Source organism: Orcinus orca, chromosome 2 (genome assembly GCF_937001465.1).
Source record: "Orcinus orca chromosome 2, mOrcOrc1.1, whole genome shotgun sequence".
Lineage (NCBI taxonomy): Eukaryota > Metazoa > Chordata > Mammalia > Artiodactyla > Delphinidae > Orcinus > Orcinus orca.
The window spans coordinates 54395633-54409781 of NC_064560.1; the positions used below are offsets into that span (position 1 = coordinate 54395633).

At 36.9% G+C, this 14149-nt stretch overlaps 1 protein-coding gene across 32 annotated transcripts in view; it reads right to left on the bottom strand.

The window, feature by feature from the left end:
• The window catches only part of ZMYND11 (zinc finger MYND-type containing 11), a 137112-nt gene that overhangs the window by 62418 nt on the left and 60545 nt on the right, over positions 1 to 14149 (bottom strand). Inside the window, exon 2 of one of the 32 annotated variants that reach the window (XM_033403056.2) lies at positions 10837 to 10950. The exons of 30 other annotated variants lie outside the window; for them this stretch is intronic. Coding sequence is in view for 1 of the 2 variants with exons in the window: in XM_049705687.1 (XP_049561644.1) it covers positions 10182 to 10183 (2 nt within the window). In the remaining variant the exon portion in view is untranslated. Of the gene's footprint in view, positions 1 to 10181; positions 10299 to 10836; positions 10951 to 14149 lie in introns of those variants that run through there. One more of the 32 variants, XM_049705687.1, reaches the window with a different exon arrangement.

Sequence of the window (14149 nt, forward strand, 5' to 3'; positions counted from 1 at the left end):
TCCACTGAATTTCACCACACAAATGGGTCTTCTTAGCCACTGTGCACTCAAACAGTAGAGCATGGATGAAGGCACAATAGAAGAGAACTTTCCTTTCTCTTAGTGACAGCATGTTGGGCTCGACTTCCTTAGTTCAGAGCAATGCCTAAACTTGAGGAATTCCTTACTTTTTCTCACCTGTTTTTCTCAAAAAGTAGAACAGAACCAGAGTGCTGCAGATGTTACACAAATGAGGAGTAACGTCATCTTACTCAGTATTATAGGCTAAGCATACTGGATAAGCCTTAAGACTATCCAAGGTAATTATAAATATATTCTGAAGGATTGAGTGACTCAAACAATACCTTAAATATAACAAAGGGTCCCAACCCATTCTTCCTTTTCTTAGATCATCAAGTACTCAGGAAGGTTTAGTTCCTGTGAAAATACTTATGCTAATAATTCAGGTTAAGGCCACTCCAGGTCTCTCATTTTCTTACATGCTACATATCCATCACAAGGGCTGATCTTCAAATAGAGAGACAAAAATAGCAGTTTGGGTTTGAGATGCATTTACAAAGGCCATCTAGTCTCCTATTTTAATTTCACTTAGTATAAATCATGAAATAGTATGTAAATGTCCACAATTTAAATATTATAGTCAATTTCTCTGAACTTTTTCAACAGCTTTTTAATTTTCTCCCATCCTATCCATTTTCTTTCCAATAACTTCCCTCCCAACGTCTCTCCTAGGATGCTACTTTCCAACAGGTGTTGAGCACTGGTGTGTCCAAGCAAAAGGCTGCAGAACCCAGGGTTATTTCATCTCCCCTGAGATAATTCTGCATGTTCCAAGACAAAAAAATATGGTTGACGGTAACAGCCATTGCTAATTTAACATTTTTACAAAAGTAAGAAGTCTTATGAATCATAATTTCCTAAAATTAATTATCTATCTTTAACCCTTCTAATGATTCAATCTCAGAAACATGTCATGCAGTTTGAAATGAGTATATTGAGAGATGGGCACACTAATGAAAACAATATAACTATGATCATATCCTGCAGAAGAAGGAACCACCAAAAAATGCACTGGTATGTTTTCTGTTAATTAAAAAATACAAGGAACGCCTTGTATTGTCCTCCTGCCCCTTACCTCAGGGGTCCCCAACCCCCAGGCCAAGGCCTGTTAGGGACCGGGCCGCACAGCAGGAGGTGAGCTGCAGGCAAGTGAGCGAAGAAGCTTCATCTGCCGCTCTCCATCGCTCCCCATCGCTTCCCACCACTCCCCATCGCTCCCCATCCCTCCCCACCACTCCCCATCGCTCCCATTACTGCCTGAACCACCTCCCCACAACCCCCGCTCCGTGGAAAAATTGTCTTTCACAAAACCAGTCCCTGGTGCCAAAAAGTTTGGGGACCACTGCCTTACTTACACCTTCACACTATCATGAAGGCTAGAGGCCTTCGTTTTGATGGCAATATAGCAAATTTATTTTAAGTGTACTCTGGATGATCTGGATAAAATCAGTACTGCCCCATAATTTCAGTACCTAACGGCTCCCAACTGGCCTCACTGAACTGGCTCAGGGGCTGAAAAAAGACTCAACTGAAAACATTACATTTGAGATAAAATTTTAAGTGAAGATTGATCTAATCTCATGATGTTAATGGACATTCTGAGTATAAAAGCTATGGACATAACAGAGGAGAAGATCCAAAATATCTGACTAGATAAGAAATGTGAAATTTCTCCATGACATAAACATCACAAATCCTTTTTTTTTCCCCTAGCCTCTGGAGCAACCACCACTGACTTCCATTCTGCAAATGAAAAGCAAACAGGGGCTTCCCTGGTGGCGCAGTGGTTGGGAGTCCGCCTGCCAATGCAGGGGACACGGGTTCGAGCCGTGGTCCAGGAAGATCCCACATGCCACGGAGCAACTAAGCCCATGCGCCGCAGCTGCTGAGCTGCACTCTAGAGCCCACGAACTACAACTACTGAAGCCCATGCACCTAGAGCCTAAGCTCCGCAGCAGGAGAGGCCACCACAATGAGAAGCCCGCGCACTGCAACGAGGAGTGGCCCCCGCTCACCACAACTAGAGAAAAGCCCGCGCGCAGCGACGAGGACCCAACTCAGCCATAAATAAATAAATATTTAAAAAAAGAAAAGCAAACAATAAAATGGAATATTTTATTACAAATAAGACAAAGAGCCTGTATTCTTAAAATGCAAAACTATAACAGTAAGAAAACTATTTCACCTGTCAAGTGAGCAAAATACTTAAAATTATTCTCAGAGCTGGTAAAGATGCATTAAGACAGCCAACTCTCAACACAGCTTTGCTAAAAACACCGTCTGGAAAGCACTTTCTCACAACACCTTATAGATGGCCCTATCATTGGACTCAGTAATTCTACTTCTATAGAAACAATCTGTATGAGATATGGAATTTATGTAAAAAAATGTTCCTCACACCTGAAATTTTATAGGGAAAAAAAGGATCCAAGTGTCCATAACAGTAAAATAAATTATGGATATAAAATAAGTTACATATTCACCCAATACAGCAAAATGCACCTAATAAAGTTATTGTTTTAAAAAACACAACAGTGTGAGAAAATGTTCATGGTATAATATTAAAGATATAAATGGACAAGATTTTAAAATATATACATGTATATACATATAGGAGAGAGAGTTATACTACTGTAATGGTTGATTAGGTTACTCAGATCAATGCTCATTTCTCTTTTCTTCACCCTTCCCGTCCCCTTCTGATACATACTACCTTACTCTATTTACGCTACTTAATTCTTTCTCTAATTGTCCCCAAAATATTTTTGGAACAAATGAAGTTCTAGCTGTTTATATTTATTTGATACACATATGAATATAATATATATACACAAATTAAAAACCATCCACCATCCATCCTTTTTTATGGCCCCAGTTACAGGTATTCTACTCTTAGGTATTTATCCAAACATACATCATCTACACCAGTACACAAAAACACGTTGTAGCTTTTATCATAATCCCGAATGCCCCTCAGCAGGTGACTGGATTTTAAAAACTGTAGCATAGGTACTTCCCTGGCAGTCCAGACTCCACGCTTCCACTGCAGGGGGCGTGGGTTCAAACCCTGGTCAGGGAACTAAGGTCCCACATGCCATGTGGTGTGACCAAAAAGTAAAACAAATGAACAAAAAAACCCTGTGGTATATCCATATAATGGACTACTACTTAGCAATAAAAAAGGAATAAACTATCAATATACGTAGCACATGAATCTCAAAACATGCTGACCAGGAGAAGCTAATCATGAAAAAGAAGATACTATATGATTCCATTTATATAAAATTCTAGAACAAGCAAAGATAATCAGTCACTGTGACAGAAAAGCCAATCACTACTGCCTGGGGCTGAGGAACAGGTGAACTGACTACAAAGGACTACAAGGGAACTTCTGGGGGTGATGACAACTTTCTATATCTTTTTTTTTTTTTTTTGGCGGTACACGGGCCTCTCACTGTTGTGGCCTCTCCCGTTGCGGAGCACAGGCTCTGGACGCGCAGGCTCAGCAGCCATGGCTCACGGGCCTAGCTGCTCCGCGGCATGTAGGATCTTCCCGGACCGGGGCACGAACCCGTGTCCCCTGCATCGGCAGGCGGACTCTCAACCACTGCGCCACTAGGGAAGCCCAACTTTCTATATCTTGATTAAGACGGTGGTTACACAGGGGCATTAATTTGCAGATGAAGAAAGGAAACTGACTTCCCTGAGAAAACACAGCTAGTTAATAGGAGAGCTGATAACAGAAACAGTCTAGTTCTAGTAGAGATTTCAAGCTTTCTGTAGCAAGGACAACTGGCTACAGGAAAAGAGCGGACATGCACCCAACATTCACAAGTAAGGTGAAGGCTGCTGAGTGAATGTCATGTGCCAGTCACTATCTTTTGGTGCTTGGCATATACCAATACACAAAACAGAAAAAGATCCGTACCTATAAAGCTTACTTATTGGTGGGAGGAGGTTGCAGGGGCCGAGGGCAAACAAAAAATGGCACGACTAAATATTTAAGAGTAAACTATATGTTGTGCTAAGGGCCCCTAAAACATCTCCAAGAGTTACTGACTCTAAAGTTCGAATTCTAAAGAAGCAGGCAGACTCACTATAGAGAGAAAAATAAAATTGGATCCTTTTCTACCACCGCATAAAAAGAGAACTACGGATAAAGACCTAATTCTTGTGGTCTAATTAAGAAGGATTCCTTAAATAAAATTTCAAAAGCACAAAACATTAGGCAAAAAATATTGAATTTGATATTAAAATCTAAAATTTCTGTTCAACAAAGAACACTTTGGGAAAGGTTAGTAAACAGATTAACAGAATAAGAAAAAATATTTACAAAGCATAAAGTGTATAGGAGAATTAACAGAAAGAGCTTCTACAAACCAAAAGAAAAAGACAACCCCAGTGGGAAAATGGGCAAAGTATAAAAACAGACATCCACAGAAAAGAAAGGCCAAAACCTTCTAAGAACACCAAGAACTGGTGCTCTCATTAATAAAGACAGAAATGTAAATTAAAATATCTGAGTGACAAAATTTATGCTGGACGTCAAGTATATGCAGACGCTTGCAGAAACTGTGTCCTTGTGCACTAATGAACATGTAGATGGGCATCCTCTCGAGAGCTTGGTCAAATTAAGTGGATGCATTTCCTATAGTCAAAATGTTCCCGGATACACACATCAACAAATTACTCATGCGGGTCAAAATTAAACTGTTACTTGTAGCTGTGAAGAGTTGGAGCAATGCATGGTTATTTGCAAGGTGGAGGGAAAATGGAGACAACCTGAGCATCCATCATAAGGAAATAATTCAAAGCATGAGGAGACTAGTGAAAAAACTGAAAACACCCAAGTTATCCAACCAATGGCAGCATGATGATAATATGTACCCACAGGGTCGTAATAAAAGCTGAACAAGGTAATGAATGTAAAGCGATCAGTCCAGTGCCCAGCACTAACCCACTCTACACCAATGGTTCCTGTACCAACCACTGTTATCCTCTAAGCTTTCACCTTCATTACTTATATTACTGAATATTAAAACACGAGTTGTTATAAGAATTTAATAAATGACATATGGAGGCAATACAAAAGTAAAGGGGAAAAAGCATGGCCTCTTAAGTCACCAGGTCTCAGTTCCAATACCAGCTTTACCACTTACTAGCTACATAACCCTGAACAAGTGATTTAACCTCTCTGCATCCCAGTGGGCATATCCTTAAGTAAAATTAATAGTGTCAACCCATGCAGTTGATTTGAAGGTAAGATAATGTAATGTAACCTTACAATAAATGTTTATCTTACTACTCATCCCTCCTCCCTCCCAAAACAGTACGGAACAGTCTCACCAGATGGAATATTGTACAACCATTACTAATAATAATTTATGGTAACCATATAACAAGGAAAAAGGCTAAATAATGTTGAGAAAATAATAAGCATGTGAAAAATGACCAGAAAGAAATACATCAAAATGGGATTGGAGTAGAGAAATTACAGGTGATTATTTTTCTGCAAGTATCCTACAATATGGTTATGTTACTTTTAGAAGTTTAAAAAAAATTTAACAGTAATGCTCTGCCACTAGGTGCTTTATAGACACAAGGATGGATCAAACTATGTAAATCAACAAATGTTAACAAAGCACGTTAACAGAATGAAAGATAAAAAATCCTATGATGACCTCAATAGATGCAGATAAGGCATTTGACAACACTCAACACCTCTTCATGATAAAAAACACTCAACAAATGGGGTACAGAAGGAAACTACTACACCATAATAAAAGCCATATATGAAAAAACCCCAGCAACCATCATACTCAATGGTGAAAGACTGAAAGCTTTTCCTCTAAGATCAGGAACAAGACAAGGATGCCCGCTTTCACCACTTCTAGTCAACGTAGTACTGGAAGTTCTAGCCAGAGAAATTTGACAAGAAAAAGATATAAAAGGAATCTAAATTGGAAAAGAAAAAGTAAAATGAGCACAGTATTTGACATTATCTGAAAAGGAAATTATTACAATAATTCCATTTACAACAGCATCAAAAAGAATAAAATACTTAGGAATTAAATTAACCAATGAGGTGAAAGACTTATACAGTGAAAACTAAAAAACACTGCTGAAAGAAATTAAAGACATAAATACAGCTGACCCTTGAACATCATGGGGGTTGGGTGCACCTACATCCATACAGTCAAAAATCCATGTATATCCTTACAGTCAGCCCTCCATATCGATGGTTCCACATCCATGGAGTCAACCAACTACAGATCATGTAGTACTGTAGTACATATTTACTTTTTAAATGTCTGTGTATAAGTGGACCCGCACAGTTCAAACCTTTGTTGTTCAAGGGTTAACTGTAAATGGAAACACATCCCATGTTTGTGGATTGGAAGAACTAATATTATTAAAATGTCAATATTACCGAAAGCAATCTATAGATTCAATGCAATTCCTATCAAAATCCCAATGACTTTTTTTCAGATATACAAAAACCAATCAGAAAATTCATATGGAATCTCAATGGACCCCAAATAGCCAAAACAATCTTGAAAGAAGAAGAAAAAATTGAAGGACTCATACTTCCTGATTTCAAAATCTACTTCAAAGCTACAGTAATCCAAACAGTGTGGTACTGGCATAAAGACAGACATACAGACAATGGAATAAGATAGCCCAGAAATAAAATCCTTGCATATACCGCCAAAGGATTTTTGACAAGGGTGCCAAGACTACTCAGTGGGGAACACTCTTTTCAACAAATGGTGCTGTAAAAACTGGACATCAAAATGCAAAAGAATGATGTCAGACTTTCACCTAACAGAATATACAGAAATAAACTCAAAATGGATAAAAGACCTAAATGTAAGATCAAAAACAATAAAACTCTTGGAAGAAAACTTAGGACAAAAGCTTCACAACACTGGATTTGGTGATGATCTCTTGGATATGACATCAAAGGCACAGGCAACAAAAGAAAATATAGTCAAATTGGACTTCATGAAAATTTTAAAATTTTGTACCTCAAGAGGCACTACCCACAGAGTTAAAAGGCAACCCACAAAAAGGAGAAAATGTTCAAAAATCATATATCTGATGAGAAATTATTATCCAGAACATACAGAGAACTCCTAAAACTCAACAACATATAAACCTGATTCAAAAACAGGCAAAGGACCTGAACAGACATTTCTCCAAAGAAGATGTTTAAAGGACCAATAAACACATGAAAAAATGCTCAACATCACTCATCATTAGGGCAATGTAAATCAAAACACAACAAGACTACTTAATGCACTGTGGTAAATGGGAAGGAAATCCAAAAAAGAGGGATATATGTATGTGTATGTATGTGTATAGATGATTCATTTTGCTGCACAGTAGAAACACAACATTGTAAAGCAACTATACTCCAATTTAAAAAAAAACAAAACAAAACAGGAGATACCATTCACACCCATCAGGATGGCTACTATCAAAACAGAAAATTATAAGTGTTGACTAGGTCACAGAAAATTTGGAACTCTTGTGCACTGTTGGTGGGAATGTAAAATGGTACAGCTGCTGTGTAAAACAGTATGGTAGCTCCTCACAAAATTAAAAATAGAATCATCATATGATCCAGCAATTCTACTTCTGGGTACATACCCAAAAGAACTGAAAGCAGAGTCTCAAAGAGGTATATGTACACCATGTTCATAGCAGCACTGTTCACAATAGCTAAAACGTGGAAGTAACCCAAGTGTTCAATGATGGGTGAATGGATAAACATAAGGTGGTCTATATATACAATGGAATATTATTCATCCTTAAAAAAGAAAATTCTGCAATATGCTACAACATGGATGAACATGAGGACATTATATTAAATGAAATAAGCCAGTCAGAAGAAGACTAATACTGTGTGATTCCACTTATATAAGGTACTTCGAGTAGTCATAGTCATAGGAACAGAAAGTAGAATAGTGGCTGCCAGGGTCTGGGGGGGAAGGAGGAGTTACTGTTTAATAGGTAATGAGTTTCAGTTTTGCAAGATGAAAAGAGCTATGGAGATGGGTGGTGGTGACAGCAGCACAACCATGTGAGTGTATTTCATACCACTGAACTGCATACTTAAAAATGGTTAAGATGGTATGTTTTATGTTCTGTATACTTTACCACAATAAAAAAAATTAGAAGAAATAATAATGATCTGCCACTAGGTGCTTTATAGATGGATAGGTATATAATATTTTAAGATTGCATTGAACAAAAAAGTAATAAACTTCAAACCTAAACAGCATCATCAATGAATTTATTTTTAAAATTAGATTATACTCTGAAGAACTAGGTTCTCCCTAATTCTAACATTTAACCTGTGACAAATAATTTACTCATACAGCCTCATATTCTTTACCCATAAAGTGGGGCTAAAATGAACGCCAGAGTTGCTGTTAGGCTGAAATGAGATAATATGGAAACACCGAGTAGACGACAATGTTTTTAAAACTTCAAAGTTTGCAAGGATACAAATATAAATTCATTAAATATCAAAAGGAAACATTTAATGGTTAGGAGCTTGGACTATGACATTAGATCTATATTCAAATTTCAGTTCTACCGCCAGAAACCTGTGGCTGTAGGCATTTTATTTCACCTGCCTAAACTTCATCATCTTCATCAACAAAATGAGGGTAATGACAATAGACCTCACGGAGTTCCAGTGTGAAAATTAAATGAGAAATCATATAGGGCATTGTGCTTGTCACAAAATAATGACTCGATGTTCTCAATTATTATACTCTTCTTTGAAACTACTTCTTCAGTTAATGCAACCGAATATTTATTATAATTAAGAAACCTTTTCTCAGCATCTTGTCCCAGCTACTATGCTTCATACTAAGATCCAAAGGTAGGAAAGATGCATGCCCTACCCTCAAGATGCTCACAAACAGCAAAGGAAGCAGAAATATTTTTTAAAGATCATAAAAGGCTATAACACATAATAAAAATTCAGCTTTATACATGTTACTATGTGAGCAAAGAGTAAGAGTAAAGGGATTGGTTATAGTGAGGAATAAATCAATATCTCAAAGGAAATCATGTTTGAGTTGGATCTTAAAAGAAAGGGGATGTTCTGTCCATTAATGAAGGAAAAATACAAAATAAAGAATCAAAATAATAGGGTTCTGAGGCAACTGAGAATAGTCTCATCAGATGGACTCTGAGTTGAGGGAGGCAGGTCATGGAAGGAAGGAAAGTTAGGGTCCGACTGTGAAAGGCTCAGCACAAACAGCTTGTTCAAGTATTTGCACTTTACGCACAATGGGGAAATCAAGAACATAATCAGACCTAAAATCTAGAAAACTGAGAAAATGTGAGGCTTAGGTCAACTTACAGGTGTCAGAAATGACTTCCTAGGAGATATGTCTTGAAAAAGGAGTCTGTCTAGTGGACAAGTCCAGGAGGACTGGCATCCCAGCCAAGTGTGGAACACAGCAGAGCTGAGGCCCTCAAGAGCCCAGTGTCTGCAGTACAGGCCATTCTGAGCAGGAAACAGCAAGAGGTGATGCAAATGAGGAAGGCCGAGGTATTGACACCCTGAACAAGGGATTGGGAAAGCATCGGCAACAGAAGGCGGCTTTCAGTTGTGGAACATCTGATAAGATAGTGTTTTTGAAAAACATCTCTGACACCAGTGACGGGAAGAGGAAACAGACTAGCAAGACCAGGAGACCAGAGGCCCCAATTAGGAACCTGCTGCCACTGCAAAGGCAGGAAATTACTCAAGGCTAAAACCCAGGCCAGGTAGGGAAGAGCAGACATTTAAGAGGACCATTCAATCTATCCAGTCTAGGATACTCCAAACACATTTACATTCCCCTCTAGCCACAGGATTAAAATCTCAATGCTGGCATTAGAGGCCCTCCTAGTCTGGGCCTCTCTGCCTTTTCATTCCCTTTCCCCCAAAACTCTACAGTCCCTCTGTTTTGACTCCCCTCTCTGCCTCACCAAATCCCATCCAACTTCCAAGGCCTGACCAATTCCATACCCTCCATAAGGCCTCCCTGACTCTCCCTCAGTGACTGCCCCCTCAAATAAGGTCTATCATGTTATTAATTAAACATTCCACTCACATGGGGCTGAGCTGTCTTCTGTCTGTGATACCTCTCCTATTATTTGGTACTATTGTTTTATTCTTTAATGGTTATTGACACTTTTCTGTGCCTTGTCTGTATGTTTCCATCACAGAACTGCAGAGAAATGTGAAACATGAAAACAGCTAGACAACAATCCAAGCCAAGGCGAGTGCCACTAGAAAAAACTCACTGTAGAATTGTGGATTATGGTTCTTCAGAATCAGTTACTTCTTCTGTAAGGCTGTTATTATGTAAAATAAAATAACAATGGTAACAGTGGTAAACTGTACCTGCCAATCTGCTACCATAAGAAGATATATAAGAAAGAATAAATCAATGTAGATTGAAATGAGAATGTAGTTATGAGAATGAAGAATTCTTGGAAGTACATATACAGCATAACATTAACTGCTAATTTTTTAAAACTAACTTTATTTTCAAAGAAGTAACTTAGGCAATGGCCATTTTCCTATTCTACAATAAATCTTATGAGGGAATAGAAATTGACAAAGACAAAATTATAATTTAACAAATAGTTCCTAGAAATCATGGGTTTCATAAAACTGAACTGTAATAAATAAATAAACAAATAAATAAATAATGTGTACCTAGTTGCAACTTCAAAGGCAACCTACACATGAAGAAGACTTACAGTTTGGGCTTATGTCTGTCTGTAGTGACAGGAAGAACTCCAGGAGAACTCAAATTTCAATGCCAAACATGTCACAAGAGGTCAGAGGTCACATTTTCTAACTGGGGTTTGACCCTAAAGTAAGCAATACATGTAATTAATTGATGCCCTAATCTGAAACATTAACTTGAATGGGACTAAGTCAACCAATCCAATGTTAGTCTAATCATGCTAGTCACAAACATGGTTACCTCTAGAAACACAAAATCAAAGTTGTTCAAGACAGGAAAGAAAGTTTCAACAGCTTTTTCCAACAGTAAACAAAAAAATTAATTTGACCTCTCCCAATGACACCAATAATGTTAGCCAATAATGCTGGCAGAGACTAATATAAAATCCATACTTATTTCAAAAATATGTCTTTAAATTATAACTATTACTTAGAATACTTATGAAACTCTAATGTTATATTATAATTATCCAAATTAGATATGAATTATTTGTTTGGATTAAAGAGGAAAAAATGACATGTAACTTATTTTTATTGGATATTAAAATATAGGTGACGTTTTAAAACATAACCTGACAATGAGTTATGAATCATATTGGGAATCTTAGGGATTCAAAGTTTAAATTTCATTTCTGTTACTGATTTCATCGTCATATGAATCTTCACCTCTTTGCTCCTTGATTTAAAAACTGTAAAACACGGGCTAACATCACGATTTTAAACATAAAAATATTTTATAAATATTTGTTTTATATAAGTGCTAAGCAATCAACTATTTCTAAGTTTTAATTTCATTACACCTATCCAAATGTCAAAAAATTGATGAATTCATATGTGCTACTTATAATTTAGCATTTATAGACCTTTAAAAGAGAAGCTACTCTTGCCTATGCTTATGTTCATCTAACCTGACTAACGTATATTCTTTTTTATGATAAAATGAATCATTTGTTTCCATCTTATGATGACTAGAACATCACAAAACATCTTTCAGTTTCTAAAAATATAAAATGTTTTTTTATATTTTATAAAATTTTGGAGAGGCCAAAATTTATTTGTGCTTATTTAGTTTCCAAGTGCAGACATGTATGGAATTTTATATCATCATTAAATCAAATTTATAAACATGAGCTTTTAAATCAGAGGCATAGGTTACCCATTAATTTTAAACAATCAAACTTCATCCCATACATGTATTTTGATTTCAGATTGACTCTTTTTATAAAAACACATCCCCAAATAACAGAACTTGTCAAAGAAGTTTCTCTTAGTGATGTTTTTTAAATACTTGAAATATTCAATAAATCTCAACAGTGATTCTCTAATTTACAGCACCTTTTCTACTCCTTTTTGAACAGAAAACTAGCAGGTTAAAAACAAAAAAAAAAAGAAAAATAAAAAAAAGTGGTAAAAAAGACTCAGGACTCTTTTTCCAAGGGAGGTGTACTGACAACTAACAGGAGGCTACTGCTATGAACCCTGAAAGTTAGACATCATCATATTAGGTGGAAGAAACATTTGCAACACAGAAAAATTATCCTATTTTGTTAAAGAAATTGTTATTAGTCCTTAATTGTTCGATTAACTTGGAGGACCTGAAGCTTCTACTCATGAAATTTCTTTTTAAATTTCAACACAAATTTAATATTTTAATGATCCTTTGAGGATGATACTGCTGTAGATTCTGATGTGTCTAGTGTTATATACAAAAATGAAAAATGTTCCTTGAATTTGCCTCTGCTAGAAGGAATTTTTACCACTTTTAGCTCTGCTTTAGGACTTCAGAAAATACACAGTACCTTTAACAACTTTTTTTTTTTGAGAAAAACGGCAAGACTGCTGTGAGCTGGGAAGATGGTAGAAGTAACATGGTTTTTAATGTCTCCCAAACCCTCTACATAAAGTTACTAGAAGAGTTAGCCAAAGCAAACAAACAACCCAACCCCTGCACAACATAAACAACAAAATTAAGTGATGAGAATCCCCATGAATCCCAAAGTCTTAGTAGGTGAGGACAAATCTCCAAGAGCTGCAATCGCAATTGGTATTGACACCTGTGCAGGAGAAAGCAAGGGACACAACAGACCACCTAATGGAAGTGAGTATAGGAGGATAAAACAACCAACAGGCAGTCACTGAAAAGCAAAGTGGGCCAATTTGAGAACAGCAGTTGAAACTGGGTAGGGTTTTACACACTTCCATTTGCAGGTAATTGATGGTAATTTGTGAATTCATGGTAAAGCCTTAAGGGGCTAGAACATAGTGAGACCTATGAACGCTCAAAATTAATAATCCAAAGCTCCCTTTCAGTACAGAGCTCCACAGTGTAGAGGAATTGCTAGTAATAAAAGTACCAAACACTACTGAAGTCTGGTCATAAAGATCTCCAATGTAAGGACAATGGGTACAAAAGAAATTACGATTCTGGAAGAAGGTACAGAAGAAGCAGGAAATCATGGTAAATATGAGGCCATATTGTTAAGCTCTTCATAAAAGTGACATAAGAAGATGCTTTAGAGCCATATCTAGAAAAACTATTCTCAACCACCTTTCCCTGACACAAGTTCTGGAAGCTTGATTTCACATGAAAGGACTGTGGTTGAAGAAGCAGGACATCCTTAAAATGAAAGCACGCCTGAGCGATGTGCCTATAACACAGATGAAAACTGTAACTACTATTTTAAAACACGTGAAAAGACGTTAAGAAGATGATGCTAAGATATAGGAAAGATATAAATCAGAATTAGAAAAACTCAGAAATGACTTAAACATGCGAAGTAAATGAAAAAATTCACTTCAGAAGTAAAAAGTCCAAAGTAAAAGGCACACAAGAGTGAGTACATAGCAGAAAAAGTCATAAGTAGAAGTTGTAAAGAAAGAAAATATTAAAAACAAAAAATATATAGTAGCTTTATTTATAACTGCCCAAACTGAAAATTACAAATATAGAAGATAGGAAAAGAAACCAACACAGTATAAGAGAAGGTCCCAATAAATGACAACTAAACAAGATAATAAAAGTCCATGGATGATATATATACAATTGACCCTTGAACAACACGGGGGTTAGAGTCCGCCTCACCCCCAACGCAGTCAAAAATCTCTGTCTCCCTTTACAGTCAGCCCTCTGTACGTGCGGTTCCACATCTGGATTCAGCCAACCATGAATCACGTAGTACTGTGGTGTGTATTTATTGAAAGAAATACGCATATAAGTGGACCTGTACGGTTCAACCCATGTTGCTCAAGGGTCAAACTGTTATCATTTTTAAAGTAAAATTTTCAATATTTCAAAAAAACATATTAAAGGGACACTGTATACCC